The 19,304-nt window shown below is 34.5% G+C and overlaps 1 protein-coding gene across 6 annotated transcripts in view; it reads right to left on the bottom strand.

Moving 5' to 3' along the window:
• LUZP2 (leucine zipper protein 2) overlaps positions 1-19,304 on the bottom strand; it is a 589,723-nt gene that overhangs the window by 345,300 nt on the left and 225,119 nt on the right. For 4 of the 6 annotated variants that reach the window (XM_055094247.2, XM_034932301.3, XM_034932302.3 and 1 more), the window contains exons 2-3: positions 5,171-5,284; positions 2,271-2,341 (exon numbers count right to left, since the gene is read on the bottom strand). In XM_055094247.2, coding sequence (XP_054950222.2) covers positions 2,271-2,341; positions 5,171-5,284 — 185 coding nt within the window. Of the gene's footprint in view, positions 1-2,270; positions 2,342-5,170; positions 5,289-19,304 lie in introns of all 6 variants that reach the window. The other 2 variants (XM_057299126.2, XM_003830445.6) reach the window with 1 other exon arrangement.

The following is a 19,304-nucleotide window of genomic DNA, read 5'->3' as shown; positions in this document are numbered from 1 at the left end:
GAAAGACTTGTTCTATCATCTGGTAGTTTATATACTTTACCACATGTACACTTGATGATTAAAATTCTTAAACACCTATTCACATTTTTTTCCTGATTTTTGTGTTGTTTTTGGTGTCATGTGAATCAGACATAGATATTTTAAGAAAATATCAACAAACCAAGAGAATAGGTTTTCATTCACATCATGCATAAGCCTGTCTCCTCATCCGTGTCCCTCCTGTGGTAAGGAAAGGCTGACTTTATTTTCTTTTACTCCATTGTCTTAACTCTTGAGATCTCCCTGTCCTTGTCTCTAAGTAGTGTTTTCTCACCCTGGTCTACATTTTTCTTTCTACCCTGAATGGGTTTGACAGAGTAATTTCCCTAAAAGCCAGGAAATAACACAATATTTCCCCTAAAAGATTTCTTTAATTATATTATTTCTTATGGAGCTACCTAAAAGGGATTCCCTATTTATTATCACTGAAATCCAGTATATGCCATCTTTTAGCCATTTTTATTTTTGTCTTTACATACAGATTTATTTTCTAATCTTCTCAAACTCACTATATCTTCCTCAGTCTCTCACCGGGTGCTGCACATGTATTGTGCAGAAATCAATTTTTGTTTTTCTATTTTTGTTTATTCTCCATTCCTAACCTGAGATACTCTATAAAATAAAGTAATCATTTTCAGCATCTCTTGGTCTCTTTTCATGGTTTTATTAAATTTTTTTTTAAAAAATACAGTTTATTATTAACTATAGTCATCATGTACTAACTTCATCTAACTTATTCCTCTTTACCAACTGAAATTTAATATTCTTTAGCCAACATCTCACCACCAACACTCTCCCCAGCTACCTCTGACCCTGGTAATCACCACTCTAATCTCCAGTTCTTTTATATCAACTTTTTTAGATTCCAAATAAGAGTGAGATTAGGTGGTATTTGTCTTTCTGTGCCTGGCTTATTTACCTTAACATAACGTCCTCCAGGTTCATCCATGTTGTCACAAATGACAAGATTTTCTATTTTCTGACTGAATAATGTTCTACTATTTCTATTCAAAATGTTGCTTATGTCTTCTATCACTACTTCACAGAGCCACAAATACTGGTGTAATATTGAGCATGACTTATTTCAAACCAATGAAATCATTAAAATAATATTGTTTCGGAAACATGTTCGGATTGCTTTTTTCAAGTTTTTCTTAGTATCAGACTTTGAAGAGAATTTCACATTAAAGAAATAATAAACATGTCACTATAAATAATAAGAAGAGTCCATGTAAAACAATTGATTTTATATTTTTTAATAGATATCATTGGCTCAATCCAAATGCATGTCAATAATAGAGTTTTGAATTAAGAACCAAGGTCAATGGAGGACATATAGGCTGATGAGAAGGGACTTAGAATCTACTCCACATGCTATCTTGTGTGTAAACTTTGAAACAGTTTTTTGCATTGTGATCAGTGAGCCAAACTGGAAAGGTGGGGCTGTAGGGTAAGACAGAGCAGATTTTAAATCTAAATTCCAATTAACATGATTCTCAGCAATTCCACTAAGCACTCTGAGCAACAATTTGCCATCTACAAAATGGGAATAATAGCTACTTCACAAGGTAGTTGTGAAGATGAAACAAGAAAATATATACAAATCAACTAGAAGAGTTGCTAGTAAGTGTATAGCAGATGTAAAGTTGTCATATTAAAATACTTGTTTTTCTTTATTTGGCTTGGAAAAGCAATTTAAAAATCGTATGGCTTTTTATAATTTACACAAGTATATTTCATAATATGCTTCCCTCAAAAATAAGCAAACCAATACTAATAATATTGTACTGATTCTACTTGTATTGTTAATAAGATAATTCCATTCTTTACCACCACATCATTATTACCATGTTCAAGTTTTGATTGTATTAAACATGGTCCATTTAGGTCAATATTATCAAATCTGTCTATTGATGGTCAGACTTACCAGGGTCCATCTTACTAACTGAGGAAAGTATTATAGCTCCCTAACATTCAAATTGTTATTTGCAGACAAAAAGCATCAGCACCACCATCACCAAAGAGCTTCTTAGAAATGTGGAATTTCAAGCCCACCACAGTTGTGTAAGAATCTGCATTTGAACAAGATTCCTAAGTTAATCGCATGCACATTTAAGTATAATTGAAAAGAAAAATGGGTTCATATATTTAGAATCAATAAATTTTGTGAAGTTTCTGAATGTTGCTTGACACTATGGCAGAAATAACTAAGAAAAAAAGAGAAGTCTTACCTTTGTTTCTGTCCTAATTCCAGAAGTTTCTGAACATCAGTTTTGGCAGACTGCTCATCGTTTTTTAAGGACTGATAAGAAAAGTGGAAAAATGAAGTTTTATTCAGGTGAGAAATTGAGGCTCACTTTAACTTTGGTTCTAGAGTACTAGATAGGACTGCACATATGCCCTGGAACAAGAATTAAAAATGAGTCCATGATGGTCCTCACGGCTCCAAGGATGTAAACAGAAATTTATGACACCCAACTACACAGTGGCTGAAAGGAATTGAGCAGTCTTGGCTTTTAGAGGTTCGATGGAGGAGAAACTACTCTCCAAATATCTAGGTCTCCTTAAAAGTGAATATAAAACATATCTTCTATTCATTCTTTGAAGTTTTACTGTGTTCTCTGCAGGCAAGTTAGACCAGGTCTGGCACAGCTTCTACAAATATTAGGGAATATAGCAAACCTCCCTGCATAAGTCAGGAAATAACACAATTCAAGATTAAAATAGTCAAAGGGCATGCACCTGTTAGGTTTTGTTGATTTCTTATTTATGAGTCATACATTAAGACACACACAAAAAAACAAGGCCATGTAAAATTGTAACTGGTCTCTATAGACAGAATATTAACAATAAATTATGTATACTACTTCAGTCCTTAGTGTTTATATACTCTGGCAAATTCAGAATTCAGAGACTATGAATTACAGCAGAAAAGTCTCCTGAGCTTTTTCTTGCAAGAGAATCTATCCTATTAAGCCTTCTCTAATAACTTTCTTATTTATATTCAATAAACTAATTAATAGGGTAACCAGTCATTCTTGGCATTAAGAGTCAAAACTAAGAGCCAAGAATATTGTTTGCAAAAGAATAGTTGTGACTGGTAGGGAACTGACAATAGCAAAAAGGGCAAACACTTGTTTACTTAATATTTATTTAACAAATATCTATTATGAATCATGCAAAGACCTACGCAAAGTCATGGTACCTGTCTTCATACATTTTTTAATCTAATGTTGAAAATCAACAATTTTAATGTAGTATGATAAGTATTATAACAGGGATGAAGTGGGATGAACTTTACAAGACAAACCTCTTCCCTACTATAGCTGGCTGAGGTTATCATTGGGAAGCAACCAATAAACAAGCTTATTTATATGAAACAGTAGCTTCACATAAATACAAGGAAAGTAAAAAGAAGAATTAAAATGTAAAAAAATAATCATTCACAGGAGTTAAAGTTCAAAGTGTATCATGGTCTTATGACCTGGCACAAGTCACAAAATCAGCCTTGCACAATGGCAGCCAAAAAAATAAGCAAAAGGCATTTTAAGAACTGCAGTTATGTTTAGTGGTAGGATTGTTATCCTTTCAGCAAATGTAGCTCCATAAAATTGTATATTGGTATCAAGAAACTTTCTAGACTGTAATGAGATGTCTTGTCTTTGGCTACTGGCATAGAAAGGCTGAGTATTCTGGGAATATTGTAAATACTGATCACATCTGGGCCTTTCACGATATGCTTTCAATATTCTCAATGTGTCGAGTGTTCTATGCCTCTGAGAAGGTACAGGTTTCTTTGTATTCTTCCCAGTCTTATTCACTTGGTGAATTTTCACTTAACCACAAACTCAGGCATTGGCTTCACTAGAAATCAATCTGTACTTCTTTTCATCCTTGTGAGTTTTCCCTAATGCTCTGTGCATGCTTCCATCATAACACGATGATTCCTGCGCTGTTATCATTCTGCTACCATCTCTGTGTCGTACTGGGTTGTGTATAATTTTTTTTTTTTGCTCTCGTTTCCATCTTCTCCATATGTAACACATCTTCTGGACGAAGAGCTTAGATATTGACTTTAAATACCAGCTCTGTCCCTTAACTATCTGTGCGCTCTTAGTTTGTTAACTTTTCTCTAATTCTGTTTTCTCACCTATGAAATGTGACTAATAGTCTTCATGTGAAAATTAAATACAAATTGTAGAAAGAGTATCTAGCACTGGACCTTGACCATGTTCAATAAGCCTCAGTGGCTACTAATATCACCACCACCACCACCACCACCACTACCACCATCATCATCATCATCATTATCATTATTATCATCTTAATGGGACTAGAAAGCTAAGGAGAAGAGTGTGGACAGAAGCGACTCCACATGGTTTAAAAACATGGTTCAGTTCAGTAACTAATAGTGTCTGGAGCCAGACTGTCTACATGTAAACTCTGGCTTCTTTTGTAACATTCAAAAATAACATATCTTTCCTAAACATTATCTCTCATGTGTAACAAGGGATGTCACAATAGGATCTACCTCATAGATACATTACAAGAATTAAACCATGTAATACATACAAAGCTTTTAGCATATAGGAGATAATAAATACAATGTTTATGTCAAATATTGCAATATATTATCAAATATTTATGAAACTATTTTTACCCTATGCAGAATTTTTTAAAGATCTCAGTATGTTAAGATGTTTTTTACAGATGCCACTTGCCTTTTAAAGGCATTTACCTATTTCAGTAATGTGGTTTATTAAAGAATCTTAAGAATTATCCCGTGGGGAATTTAAAATTCTCTTCTAGGAGTCATTCCTATATTTATTTAACTCTTGATCATAATTACTTTGTCATTTTATAATACGAAAAACACAGGGGTCAAACTGATCTTAGAAGCTTGAGGAATTGATGGCTCTGCCAAGAACACAATTTTCCCATTTCTGTATTTGTTAAACACAGATTCCCAGACTGTATTTCAAATGACATTTCTGTTTAAGGCACATATTAATAACTACCATGGTCAAGCCCAGAAACACATCAAAAACTATTTAAAAATGCATGTCAATCCACTCAGAAAATCAGATGACTGCTCCACTTTTACTGCTCGGAAAATGAGTTTTCATCTCACCTGAAGATTGACTTTAATTCCATCAAGTTCTCTTGATGTCTTTGTCAGCTGACGAAGAATGGTGCTTCGCTCCTTAAATACTTCTTTCAGCTGCTTTTCTAGCTCTTCATAGTCCTGTCTAACACAGAAAGAACAGGCATGAGAGCCCCCCAAATGGTTCCACTTGGCATCAGTCATAATCACTAACACTCACAGTTTCAGTGAAATCTAGAGAAGTTAAAACCTCAATTACTAAGATGGTTTTGTTGTCATGATTTCATATAAAAGGGGAAAATTGAAAACCCCATTTTGTCACAAAAGTTTCATTTCCCAGTGAGGACTAGCTATGCTCCAGATATCTATGACACAGACATAGACATCTATCTATGTCTTCCCTGCTGCATGTAAGACATGCCTTTCATCTTCTTCCATGATTGGGAGGCCTCCCCAGCCACGCGGAATCCACTAAACCTCTTTTTCTTTATAAATTACCCAGTCTTGGGTATGCCTTTATCAGCAGCGTGAAACGGACTCATACAGACACTAAAGAAAATAAATGTTGAATTTTTCAAAAAGTGAATAAATATCAGAAGGTTTGGAGTTCTAACTGGGGAGCAGGAGATTTGCTGCTGAAATGTGAAATGACTACTCATTTCAGAAGACTGTTAAGTGATGATTAGGAATTTGGGCATTATTTTGAGAACAAATGAAAGTAAATGAGATGTTTTAGGCAGTAAATGACAAGATCAGATTTATGTTTTGGAAAATTTTCCCTGGCTGAAAATTCAGGAGTGAATGGGAGGAGGGAAAAAAACAGGAAAACAGGTGACTGTTAAGAAAGTTACCATTGCAATAGTCCAGACAAAAGATTATGCTGGCCTAACTAGAGCAGAAGCAGGGGAGGCAGGGAAACTTGGATTGATTTCAGCAAAACATACAAAATGGAATTAATAGTATACTGTATCTGTATGTGTAACTGTGTGTGTGTGTGTGTGTGTGTGTGTGTGTGTGTTTAATTCTTTTACTGCATGTTGTGGAATAAGGGTGGAAGGGAGCTATTTACTAATGATGCCAGGTTGCTGGCTTAGGCAATTTTTGGACACAGCCCTTCACTGAGAGGGAAGTCAGGAAGAACAGTGTTTTTAGTGAAAGATGGGTCGACAAGTTCAATTGTAAAATTGTGGGAAAACGGCTCAAATTCTCTCAGCTTTAGTTGAGAATCTGTAAAATGGAACAGTTAACTTACCCACATTTTCATGTGTTAAATAGGGTAATTTGTGTAAAGCATTGAACCCATGATAGGTAATTAATTGAAAATATATACATATATAATTTCGATTACTAAGAAATATGATGAATTTATAGTCATTCTGCAGAAATATAAAGGAACTAGATCTCCTAATGGCCTTAGTGATGATTAATACGTTCATCTCATCTAGAATAGACTTCTATTACAATTCTTTTCTTTTTCTCATTTGCTAAATATAGGTCTCTAGCACTCTTCACATTCTTCTCATTAAAAGGAAATCGGAATGGCCCATTGCTAAGAACCACAATATTCTCGCTGGCCTTGTGAATTTCACTGATGAACAGTAATCAACCAGTAATCAGACAATTATTAATGCCCCAAATTTCCATTCAGTCTCACTGGCAAAGTTAAATAAACAGCAAGGCATGTTTTTATTTTCTTCCAATTTTTTAACCTTACTTTATGCCCCAATTTGTTTCTCCTGAACAATAAACACATCTCCAAAATCATCTTAAGTGACCATAATTCATAATAGTAGATTATATGTATTGACAGGTTAATATATATGCTGTCATATTATACATAGGGCTAATAATAGTGCTTTTCTCATGAATTTGTTCTGAAGAGTAAATGAAATGACGTGCATAACACATCCGTACCTATTTTATAGGCACGGAAATTAAGTCACAGGAGTAGTAAATAACTTCTAAGGACATGCTATTAAGAAAGTGGTGTATCAGTCAGTCTCCAAAGCCTAATATCTTAACCACAATTTTGAAAGAATATACTGATTTGGCTATGAGTTTATCAGTTAAATGTTCACTGCGTCCTTCAAGAACTTACTGTATATTACTTCTTTCTTCTCTATTACGCAAATAAATGTTGACTTTATTTACTATATTTACTTTTAATTAAATTATAAATAACACTTCCATTTTATAATATATAACATCATTTCATTTCATCTTCATATTTGATTTTCAAATAATATTATGAGGAAAACAGAACCAATTTAAATCTCTCTATTTTCTGGTAAATACATTGAGAACCATGAAGAGGACACAAATTATCAGGAAAATGTTGGCAGAATTGTTAATTAACAATACTATTTTAGATTCAAACATTTAAGTTCCTTATGTAAGAGGAAATCAAATTACACTGCAGAAGTAACCATAAGGAAAGTATTGGCTAACATTTTATTGGGTTTTCTTCCATTTACAAATGAGTGTATGTTCATCTTCTAATAATTTTCTCTTGCTTACATGAAAAGTAAATATTACCCTCCTACACTCAGGTTCTGTAACTGGCTTCATATGTCTTAGAGCACTTTCCATGTCTATATATTACTATCCATTTTGGTTGTACTTGAATATATTTTTACCACTGATAATTTATGGTGTTTCCAATTTTTTCTTTCTCTCTTAAAAATTAATAAAGTGTATATATGTGGGCACAAAAGAATTCCCAGAGTACTTCTGTGATATAAGTTTCTAAAAGTGTAAATATTTCACTAAAAGTCAACATGTTAATTTTTTTTGTGGGGGGGGGGAGCAGGGTGGGAGGTCTGGCTTCAGTGCCCATACCTTGCACTTATTTTTTTGAATTTTTAATTTTTGTGGGTATTTAGTAGGTACATGTATTTATGGGGTACATGAGATATTTTGTGTTAGTTTCAATATGTGCTGGTAAATTGCCTATCAGCTATTCTAGCCTATAATTTTCTTAGTATATTCTGATGTTCTTCACACCTTCACCTAAACCAGACATTGTCTTATCTCCCGTCTTCTTAAAAGAAAATTTGCTAATGGCATGAGTGAAAAATGATACCCTCTTTCTGATGTAATTTGTATTTACTTTATTAGAGATTGATTACATTTTCATAATATTACCACTTGTATTTCTTCCTCTGTGAATTATCTGTTTATATCTTTTGCCCATTTAAATTTTGAGTTAGTTACTTATTAGTTTTCTAGGGCTTCCATAACAAAGTAACTACGACTGGGTAGCTCAAACAATAGATATTTCGTCTCACAATTCTGGATGCTAGAAATCCAAAATCAAGTTGTTGGTAGGGCTGTTTCCTGTGAGGGCTGTAAGAGAAGGATCTGTCTTAGGCCTCTCTCATCAGCTTGCAAATGGCTGTCTTCTCCTTATGTCTCTTCACAGCATCTTCCTTCCCGGTGTATCTCTGTGTCTAAATTCCCCCTTTACATAAGAACACTAGTCATATTGGTTTAGAGTCTGCCCTAAAGACCTTATTTTAACTTTATTACCTCTGCAAAAACTATCTCCAAATGAAGTTACATCTAATGTACTAGAGATAAGGATTTCAACACATAAATTTGGGGGCACATATTTCAACCTATTACATTTACCTACTTTATTTGGAAGATTCTTGTCCACTATGGCTTTTAATTCATTGTCATTATATGGATTTTTTTTCATACCTCTTATTGGTATTTACATTTACCCCTCTCCAATTTCTTTTAAATAATTTATTTAGATAAATCCTTTTTCTTTATGGCATCTGGACTATTCTTAGGTTTCTCCAACCCATGTTATTTAAAAGTTTATGTACACTTATAAAAATGTATCCATTTTTAATTTTTACTAAACTACCCAATTGATTTTTGAATCTACATATAAACATATATACAAATATATATGTATAGTAGGAAGGGGGACTATAACTTAAATATGGATAGCCAGTTGTCCTAACACGATTGGATACAATACTTCCCCTGCTGATTTTAATATGGCACTTTCTGATGTAACAAATTATTTTTTCTAAATGTTTTTAAATTCTGTATTCAGATTCATTTGCTGTCTTCATGACATATCATGATTTAATTATTAAAACTGTGTACAACATTTTGATACTTCTCAGATTCATCCCCCCTATTGTTTTTGTTCACAGTTTCATTGGCAAATGTTCTCTTTTGTTTCTTCTGAATGAATTTTAGAATAAGCATGTCAATTTTCTGTAAATTCCTGCAGGGAATTTAATTGAAATTGCATTTGCATTATAATTATATTTAGGGAAATAGATAACAATCACACATCTTTCCATCCAGAAATATACTCTCATTTATTATGCCAGTATGTTTTTATAATATGGGAATTCTTTACATTTACTCATTTTTTATTAGACTTATTGCTACTATTGTGGATGGGTTTCTCCATTTAATTGTCTAAATAGATATTGCTTGTCATGTTTAAAGTTACTGTCTGTAAGTTGATTTTGTTTCCAGATACCTCATTGAACATCTTTATTAGTTGTCATAGTTATCTAGTTTATTCTGTTGACTTTTTAAAGTGGTAGCAATAACTTCTTTGAATTTACCAGTCATATCTTTTTCTAATAGCTATAATTTTATTTCTTTTTGTTTACTAATCAAGTTGCCTAAGACATTCAAAACATGTCGAATAGAGGAGGTGATAGAATACCTTCTGTCTTGTCCTTGACTTCATTTAATTAATTGATTGATTGATTTTTTGAGACAGGGTCTGTCTCTGCCACCCAGGCTGGAGTACAGTGGCATGATCTCGGCTCACTGCAACCTCTGCTTCTTGGCTCAAACCATCCTCCCACCTCAGCCTCCCAGTTAGCTGGGATGATAGACACACGCCACTACCACCGGCTATTTTTTTTCTATTCTTAGTAGAGATGGGGTTTTGCCATGTTACCCAGGCTGATCTCTAACTCCTGAGCTCAATCGATCTGCCCTCCTCAACCTCCCAAAATGCTGGGATTATAGATGTGAGCCATGACCCCTGGCTTGTCTTTGACTTTAAAATAAAAAGTTATGCTTCATCACTGAGTACCATATTTGTAATTTTCAAGTGATACTATCTTTCTTAGTCCATTGTCTTCAAATAGAAACTGTATTAAGATACAGCATTCATGTAGAAAAACAAAAATCCCAAGGACACACTTGAAGTATTCAAACTAAACACCTCGGAAATTTAAGAGATAGAAAACTAACCTTAGAAGCTTTTCTTTGACGGCACCCATTCATTACCTTTACCCTCCTCCCAACATATAACCAATATTCAGACTTCTGTGACTTAAAATTATTTGCTTATGTTTGAAATTAATACACATATAAATCATATACATCAAATGTCATTTGTTTGATTCATTTAATATGATATCAAATTTGTAAAAATTTTTCATATTTTACCCAAAGTTTACTTTTTATTTATTACTTTTTATTTTTCATTTTTCAGAGATAGGGTCTTGCTCTCTCACACAGGCTGGAGTGCAATGGTGTAATCATAGCTCACTGCAGCCTCGAACTCCTGATCACAAGCCATCCTCCCACCTCAACCTCCTGAGTAGCTGGAACTATAGGCACACATCACCACACTCAGGGCTAAGTTTTTAAAATTTTTTGTAGAGATGGGGGTCTCATGATGTTTCCCAGCAGGGTCTTGAACTCTGGGCTTCAAATAATTCTCCTGCCTCAGCCTCCCAAAGTGCTGGGATTATAGGCATGGGCTGCCGTGTCCAGCCAGTTTATTAATTTTTAATACTGCATAGTGTAGTGGTGAATAACTGTACAGCAATTTTTTCTAGTGTTGATAGACACTTGTGACTTTTTCCAGTTTTTGAATATTATGAGTAATGCTGCAATGAATATTTCATATGCTTTGTGGTTAACATATAAACACATTTATGCTGGGTATATATCTAAGAATGGAATTGCCGCATCATAAAGCACGCATATGTTCTACTTTAGCAAATAACAGCCAAAAAATTTTTCAAATTAGTTGCAGGGTAGGAGAGGTAGAGAATTCCAGTTGCTTCATATTCTTATCCACACTCGTATCATTAGTACTTGTTTTTAATTCAGTAACTCTAGTAGTGGTGTAATAGCGTCTCATTTTAGCTATAATTTGAATTTCCCTGGTTGGTGACTCATAAAGGGAGGATGTTACTAAAGGTGATTTTTATATATCCTTTATAAAATGCTCACTCATGACTTTTGCCCTTTTTCCATTAGTTTGCCCATTGCTTGTTATTGATTTGTGGGAGGTATTTATACATTCCACACATGAGCCCTTTTATGATTAAATGTATTAAAATAATTTCCTATTCTGCTGCTTGAATTTTGAATCTCTCTCTCTCTCTCTCTTTTTTAATATGAGGTCTCACTCTGTTGCCCAGGTTGTAGTGCAGTGGCATGATATCGGCTCACTGCAACCTCCACGTCCTGAGGTCAAGCAATTCTCCTGCCTCAGCCTCCCAAGTAGCTGAGATTACAGGCATGCACTCCCACGCCCAGCTAATTTTTGTATTTACAGTAGAGATGGGTTTCACCATGTTGGCCAGGCTGGTCTCGAACTTCTGACATCAAATGATCCTCCTGCCTTGGTCTCCCAAAGTGCTGGGATTACAAGCATGAACCACTGTGCCTGGCCCTGAATTTTCAATCTCTTAATGGTATCTTTTAATGAAGAGTTGTTGATAACATAAATATTGATATGGTTTGGCTGTGTCCCCTCCCAAATCTCATCTTGAATTGTAACTCCCATGATTCCTACATGTTGTGGGAGGAACCTGGTGGGATGTGGTTGGATTATGGGGGCAGGTTTTTCCCATGCTGTTCTCATGATAGTGAATGAGTCTCATGAGATCTGATGGATCTCTTTCTTTGCCTGCTGCCATCCATGTAAGATGTGACTTGCTCCCCCTTGCCTTACACAATGATTGTGAGGCCTTCCCATCCAGTGGAACTGTAAGTTCACTAAACCCTTTTTCCTGTATAAATTACCCAGTATCAGGTATGTCTTTATCAGCAGCATGAAAACAGACTGATACAAATATAGACCAAATTAATATTTATATCAGGATTTGTCCTTTTTAGACCTAGTTTAAGAAATGTAAGCTGGCTTACTATATTTTCTGGAAGCCTATGTATTAAGTAATTAGTTAATTTACTTATTTCACTTTTCACATTTTAGACCTGCAAACAACCTGGAATTGTATTTTTCTGTGTTGCACGGGAACATATAATTAAATCCCAATATTTTGCAGTGCCATTTTTTATAAATAAATTTTTTCAATAAAAAGATGTCTGTTTCTATATTATTTAATCCATCAAATTGAAATATTTGTTTAACATTTTGTTAGTGTCACTGTTTCTTATTTATTAAAGCTTTATAAAAGTATATAGATACCCAAGAGTCTGAAAGTTTAAATTTTGTTATTTTCTTCAAGATTGTCTTACTTATTCACGGTCAAATGCATTTCCATATACATTTTAGAATTGGTTTGTCAATTTCAACAAGAATAAAACCTTGTTTGGGTTTTGGGTGACTATATTGACATTTTAAAAATGTTGAGTTTTCTGCTCCATAAACATTTCATATACTACAATTTATTTAGAGATCATAACATTTTATCTTAATAATATTGTGTAGTTTTCAGTGCACAATCCTTTTGTGAATAACTTACATTTGTGCATCGCTTACATTTAGAATCTTTTGAATTTTCTATATACACAATCATACTTTCTGCAAGAATGATAGTTTTTCTTTTATATCCTAATTTATTATCAAGAATTAAAAACCTATTCTACAGTGCTCAACAGAATTGATACTATAAACATCTTTGTCTTATTCCAGATTGTAGGAGAAAGAGCTTTCAATATTTCACCCCAAATATGGTATTTCCTATTGAATTTTTGTAGTAAATATTCTTCTTCTTTTTCTTTTACATTATCAGATGTAAAATGTTCCCTTTCTAGTTTCTTAATCATTTATTCATGAATAAAATTTGAATGTTATAAAATGTTGCTTGCTTCATTATGGCAGGTGTTATTATTTGCTAACAATTCCTTTCTCCCTTCCCATATTTACTATGCTGCAAATATAAGCAGAATAGAAATCCTTGTGTCATTCCTTTGGTCATGTGACACTCCAAAGGCACGCTAGTGGACATGGCTTATCAGTGACATTAAACGTCGTTTATGTTATTTTTCTTAGCTTCTTGTTCTCCTGCTATCGGCCATGTGAAAAAATAACCGTAGGTAACTGCTTCAACTCAGGCTTCTTCAGCAAGAAAATAAAGAGAACAGGTCTGGCTCACGCTTGTAATCCCAGCACTTTGGGAGGCCGAGGCGGACGGATCACGAGGTCAGGAGATCGAGACCACGGTGAAACCCTGTCTCTACTAAAAATACAAAAAATTAGCCGGACGTGGTGGCGGGCGCCTGTAGTCCCAGCTACTCGGAGAGGCTGAGGCAGCAGAATGGCGTGAACCCGGGAGGCAGAGCTTGCGGTAAGCCGAGATCGCGCCACTGCACTCCAGCCTGGGCGACAGGGACTCTGTCTCAAAACAAAACAAAACAAAACAAAACAAACAAACAAAAGAACAGGTCTGAATTTGATCCATACTCTGAAGCAGAAACACTTGCAGTAAGCTCCCAACATGAGCTTGAAAAATAAGTGCTTGTTTTTGTAAGTCATTAGGCTTTGGAGTAATTTGTAATGTAGTATCAGCATAGCAAAAATTTGTCTAACAAATGCATTGGTTCAAGTGATCACATACATTTTTCATTTATACTATTAATGTACTTCATTGCATTGATCCATCTCACATGTATGATTAATGATTACATTAAATTAATCTCACACTATCAAAATAATTTCATGTATACTTCTGCTAGATTCAGTTTCCTAATATTTTGCTTATAATTTTTACATTTATTTTCATAGAAAAAATCATTTGTAAATGTCTCTCTCATATTCTTGTAAAGCTTGGTATCTAAGTTTTGCTTATCTCATGAAACAAATTGGATAGTATTTTTTTTTCTATTATCTGAAAGAATTTGTGTGAGACTGGTAACCTTTCTTCCCTGAATGAGGAGAATTCAGAACTAAAATAATATGGCCTGCAAATCCTTTGTGGGAAATCATTTAGTTAGTCAATGTTTTAATAGATACGTAAATACTCAAATATTCTAATTGTTCCCATTTCAATGCCAATAAATTACATAATATTTAATAATTTGTCTATTTTATTATCATTTATTTACTTAATGATTCTGTGTGTTAGTCTGAGCTTAGCTGGGCCATTCACTTGGTTGGGCTTATTCTTGTATTTGCGATCTTTTGTTCATCAGCCAATGACTCTACTTCTATGGTTGAATTGCTGTCAGTTTATCAGTGAAAGCAACTGGATCTCGCTTTATCAGCAAACTAGCCTAGAGCAGATGATCTACCAGTTGGTCAGGGATCTAAGAGAATTAGCAGAGGTCAGGGAGTATTTTTCAGGTTTAGGCTGAGATTTAGAATAACATCCTGTCAATCAAACAGTATCAGTTACAAAGCAAGTCACAAGTTCAGGCCAGATTCAAGAGTCAGGTAAATATACTTCACTTCTTGATGGGAAAAGCTTCGAAGTCATAAAGTAAGTGTATATGGATATAAGGAGAATAGTTACGGGCATATTTGCAAACAATGTACTACATAGTGCCAAATGCTGTTTTAACTTCTCTATATTTTATTTCTCAGAGATTGGCCAGTTGAGTACTTGTTACATTGTGCATTGATAGTTCTCCAGTGCCTTAAAAGGAATTATTATTTTGAATTTTGTCAATTTTTTCTGTTGACTTCAGCAGGAAGATTGGTCAGCAGTAAGACTGACAAGTTTGTCCAATTGCACTAAAGATGGATATTTTGGGGCCATGATTTAACTAATTATTTTCTTTATTTCTGAAAGATAAACATTTGCTCAATCAAATCCCATCTCTTCTCCAATTCTAATTACTTGAACATTTTTATTTGACTCTACCCAATCTTACTATCCTAGTTCAGGTTCTCACTATTTGAATGTTTATATAATAGCATTATATGAATTTTTTTTTTTTGCTTTTCTAATCCATTTAATTCAAATTATACTTTTTAACTTAAAATTCTAACTGGATCAACTTACAGTTCAAAATATCAGTAGCCCCTTCGGCCATGTCAAAGTCAAGGCCATCTGCCCTGGGGCTTGAATCTGTCTCCTTCATTTTCCTTTGTTCAGCTTTCCTCTATTTCCTCTTATATACCCTGTGCTCAGTTAATTAATTATCAAAGAGAATTTCTTGAAAATATTTAAATGTGTTTTGTCTATTTCAATTCCTGTGAATAAACTAGATCTAAGATTAAAATGAATTCCCTGAGGAATCATTTGTTTAAATTCTTCCTAGTATTTAAGAACTTCCCACACACCGTTGTACACTGTATAGCCTTAACACTTGATTTCACAGCACAAAATCTCCAAATACATCAAGTCAGTCTCTTCAATCCTTAGTCTTCTGTCAAGGTTTTCTGTATTCTCCATCTCTTTTTTAGTATTATAATATTTTATTATTTATGTATGTGTTTCACCACAAAATTGAATGCTTTGACTGAAGAAATGTTGTTTGATACTAGCACACTGTTTTGTACTTATAATGTTGAACTGTATCTGAGCCCTGTGCTTCCAGAAATCACCAATGGTTAAGAAATTCCCCAAACCTTTTGTCTCCAAAAATGCGATAATGCAAAATACTGTCCTTGCCATACGAGCTAGATAAAATTCATGGATGACATCCTTATTTACCTGTTATGATGCACTCACAGACACTCCAAATTCCCACTCTTTGTCTCATAATGATGAGCTAAACTTGTGCTTCACTGATTAATCTGCACATAAGACTGCTAGCTTCATTTGACCAGAGTGGTCGAGCTTTTTGGTCTAGCTTCTCGCCTTCTCTCAGGCCTGTTAACTCTGTCTCACCTTGGGTTTCAATAAGCATTAAGTATTGGAATATGGAACGGCACCTTAACAACCACTCTGAGATTAGCTTTTACACCATTAATTAATTGGCTTATGGTGTAGATACATTTGCTGTTCAATTGTTCGGCCACACAACCCGCTCACTCTTTTCCCCACAGCCAGTTTTTGATAGTCCTGTTTCCTTTCTCTCTATAAAAGAAAGCCTTTGCTCTATGATGCTTAAAGATTGTATGGTTGAAGTGTTCTTTCTACTGCAATAGCTTTTGAATAAATTATTTTCTTACTTAAGACTACATTATGACAGATTAGATAACGAAAAGTGTGGTACAAAAACACGTAGAATACTATGCGGTCATAAAAAAGAATGAGATCATATCTTTTATGGGAACTTGGATGGAGCTGGAGGCTATTATCCTTAGCAAACTAACACAGGAACAGAAAACCAAATATCACATGCTCTCGTTTATAAGTAGGAGGTAAATGATGAGAACTCACGAACACAAAGAAGGGAAAACAGACACTTGGGTCTAATGGAGGGTGAAGGGAGGGAGGAGGGAGAGGAATGGAAGAGATAACTATTGGGGGCCGGGCGCGGTGGCTCACGCCTGTAATCTCAGCACTTTCAGAGGCTGAGGCAGGTGGATCACGAGGTCAGGAGATCGAGACCATCCTGGGTAACACGGTGAAACCCTGTCTCTACTAAAAAAAAAATACAAAAAAATTAGCCGGGCATGGTGGCAGGCACCTGTAGTCCCAGCTACTCGGAAGGCTGAGGCAGGAGAATGGCGTGAACTCGGGGGTCGGAGCTTGCAGTGAGCCGAGATGGCGCCACTGCACTCCACCTGGGCGACAAGGCAATACTCCGTCTCAAAAAAAAAAAAAAAAAAAAAAGATAACTATTGGGTTCTAATACCTGGGTAATGAAATAATCTGTACAACAAACCCCCATGGCATGAGTTCACCTATGTAACAAACCTCCACATGTACTGCTGAACCTAAAAGAAAAGTTTTTTAAAATAAGAAAAAAAATTAAGACTACATTGTTTTTATTTGATAGCACATTGTGAGATGCTTAATAAATGTAGGTTAGCTGAATAAATTTTAACTACTAACCTTTGCTTGAATGGTTACATCAGCCTAGAATTCCTTTACCTACTCTGTTTATCAATCTAGTTAGAGAAATTACTTCCTTTCACTTCTTCCATGAAATCTCCTCCTAGAACTATAAAGTTCATGCCTCTTCTTAATATGCATGTCATATATTCACTCCACTTTATTTTATAATTAATCATTAGTTTTATTTTTTAAAAATGATTGCACAACAACCTTTATAGAATAATGAGTTTTTGAAAGCATGTACTTCTTCACTTTTTCTAGTAATCATTAGTATTTTATATTTAAAAAAAAATTTTTGAGATGTAGTCTCACTCTGTCACCCAGGCTGGAGTGCAGTGGAGCAATGTCGGCTCACTGCAAACTCCGCCTCCTGAGTTCAAGAGATTCTCCTGCCTCAGTCTACCAAGTAGCTGGGATTACAGTTGCCCGCCATCATGCCCAGAACATTTTTGTATTTTTAGTACAGATAGGGTTTCACCATGTTGGCCAGTTGGTCTCGAACTCTTGACCTCAGGTGATCCGTCCGCCTTGGACTCTCAAAGTGCTGGGATTACAGACTTGAGCCACCGCCCCCAGCTTCTAGTGGTTACTATTTAATTTGATGTTTACACTTTCCTTGTTTGGACTGGCAGAAGTGTTGAAAAACAGGCTCCTGTACCCTGTGACTTGTCCTCCTCATTCTTGGAACCCTTCCTGACTCTTTTCACTCCTTTGATGTCTGTCCTGCCGTAATTTATATTTCTAACTGTTTATTTTAAATGCAGATACAATAGACTCACTTATCATGGAATAGTCTTTCAATGTTTCAATTTCATTTGAATTGTTTTTGTTTTTTGTCTTTAATGAAAAGATCCTCCAAGAGTATGTTGAACGCCTTCTTTGGATAGAAATTTCATAAAATTCAAAGCTCTGGAGTAGTGCCATGACATCTCAAGATTTGGTTTTCCCAAAGAAATAGAATAACAACAATAATAACTGTAGAAACACAAACTTGCATTCAGCCTGTCTTCAACATTTCTGCCTACTTTTAAATAATTATTTATTATAGCAAGCATAACTATAGCTTCATTTTATTTTTTATTTTTAAACAATATCTAATATTATATACTAGCATATATCAGACATGTGGTAGACATTTTACAATATCATTTAATTCTCATAATTATTCAGAAATATAGGTGTAGTGGACATTCTACAAGCAAGAAAGTAGGTTCATAATTTAAGTAATTTTTCCAAAGACAGATAGTAAATGATGAAAATAGTCGTCAACCCTAGATATCATTGATGAAAAAATACTAGATTATGCAGTCCCTCTATAAATAATGAAGTAGTATATATTTTATTGGATCCTTCTACATGGAGGACTCTTTGAAAAAATATATGCAAACATTAACAATGAACTATCCCTAATCAACTGGCTCAAAATTTTATTTCTGTAATATAGAACAAAGATTGAAATGAGGATAATACATGACAAAATGTGATAAGAGTAAGACATTAGAAGAAATCACCAACAAGTTAAACAGTCACAGAAAATTTCACGGAAGAAAATATCTTTGTGTTGGGCCTTGAATGACGCATAGGATGATTAAATATTGTAAAGGGGAAAGAAGTCTAAGCACAGGTGACAATATAAGTAATGACACTGTAGATGTGAAAGTGTTGTGTTCATGCAAATTATAAATCAGCAAGCAATATAATCTAAGTTGCATATAGGACACTCCCTGAGCTCATTTAAGTAAGGTAGAATCTGGAGAAGTTGGTGCGGTTCAAATTATCAAAACTCTTGAAGGGCATGGTCAGAAATTTGAATTACTTCCTATAGAATATGAATTTCTCTATGAATTGCTCTTCACCGACCAAGATATATTTAGAAATACGCATGCACACACACACACACACACACACAGTTGTTCCTTGAATTGGATACCATAATCTGCAGATGCTCAAGTGCCTTATATAAAATGACTAGTATTTGCATATAATTTATGCATATGTCTTTTTTTTCAAACATTTAC

The sequence above is a fragment of the Pan paniscus genome, chromosome 9, assembly GCF_029289425.2.
Source record: "Pan paniscus chromosome 9, NHGRI_mPanPan1-v2.0_pri, whole genome shotgun sequence".
NCBI lineage: Eukaryota > Metazoa > Chordata > Mammalia > Primates > Hominidae > Pan > Pan paniscus.
Note: the sequence above shows the minus strand (reverse complement) of the source record. Positions and strands in the feature narration are given on the sequence as shown.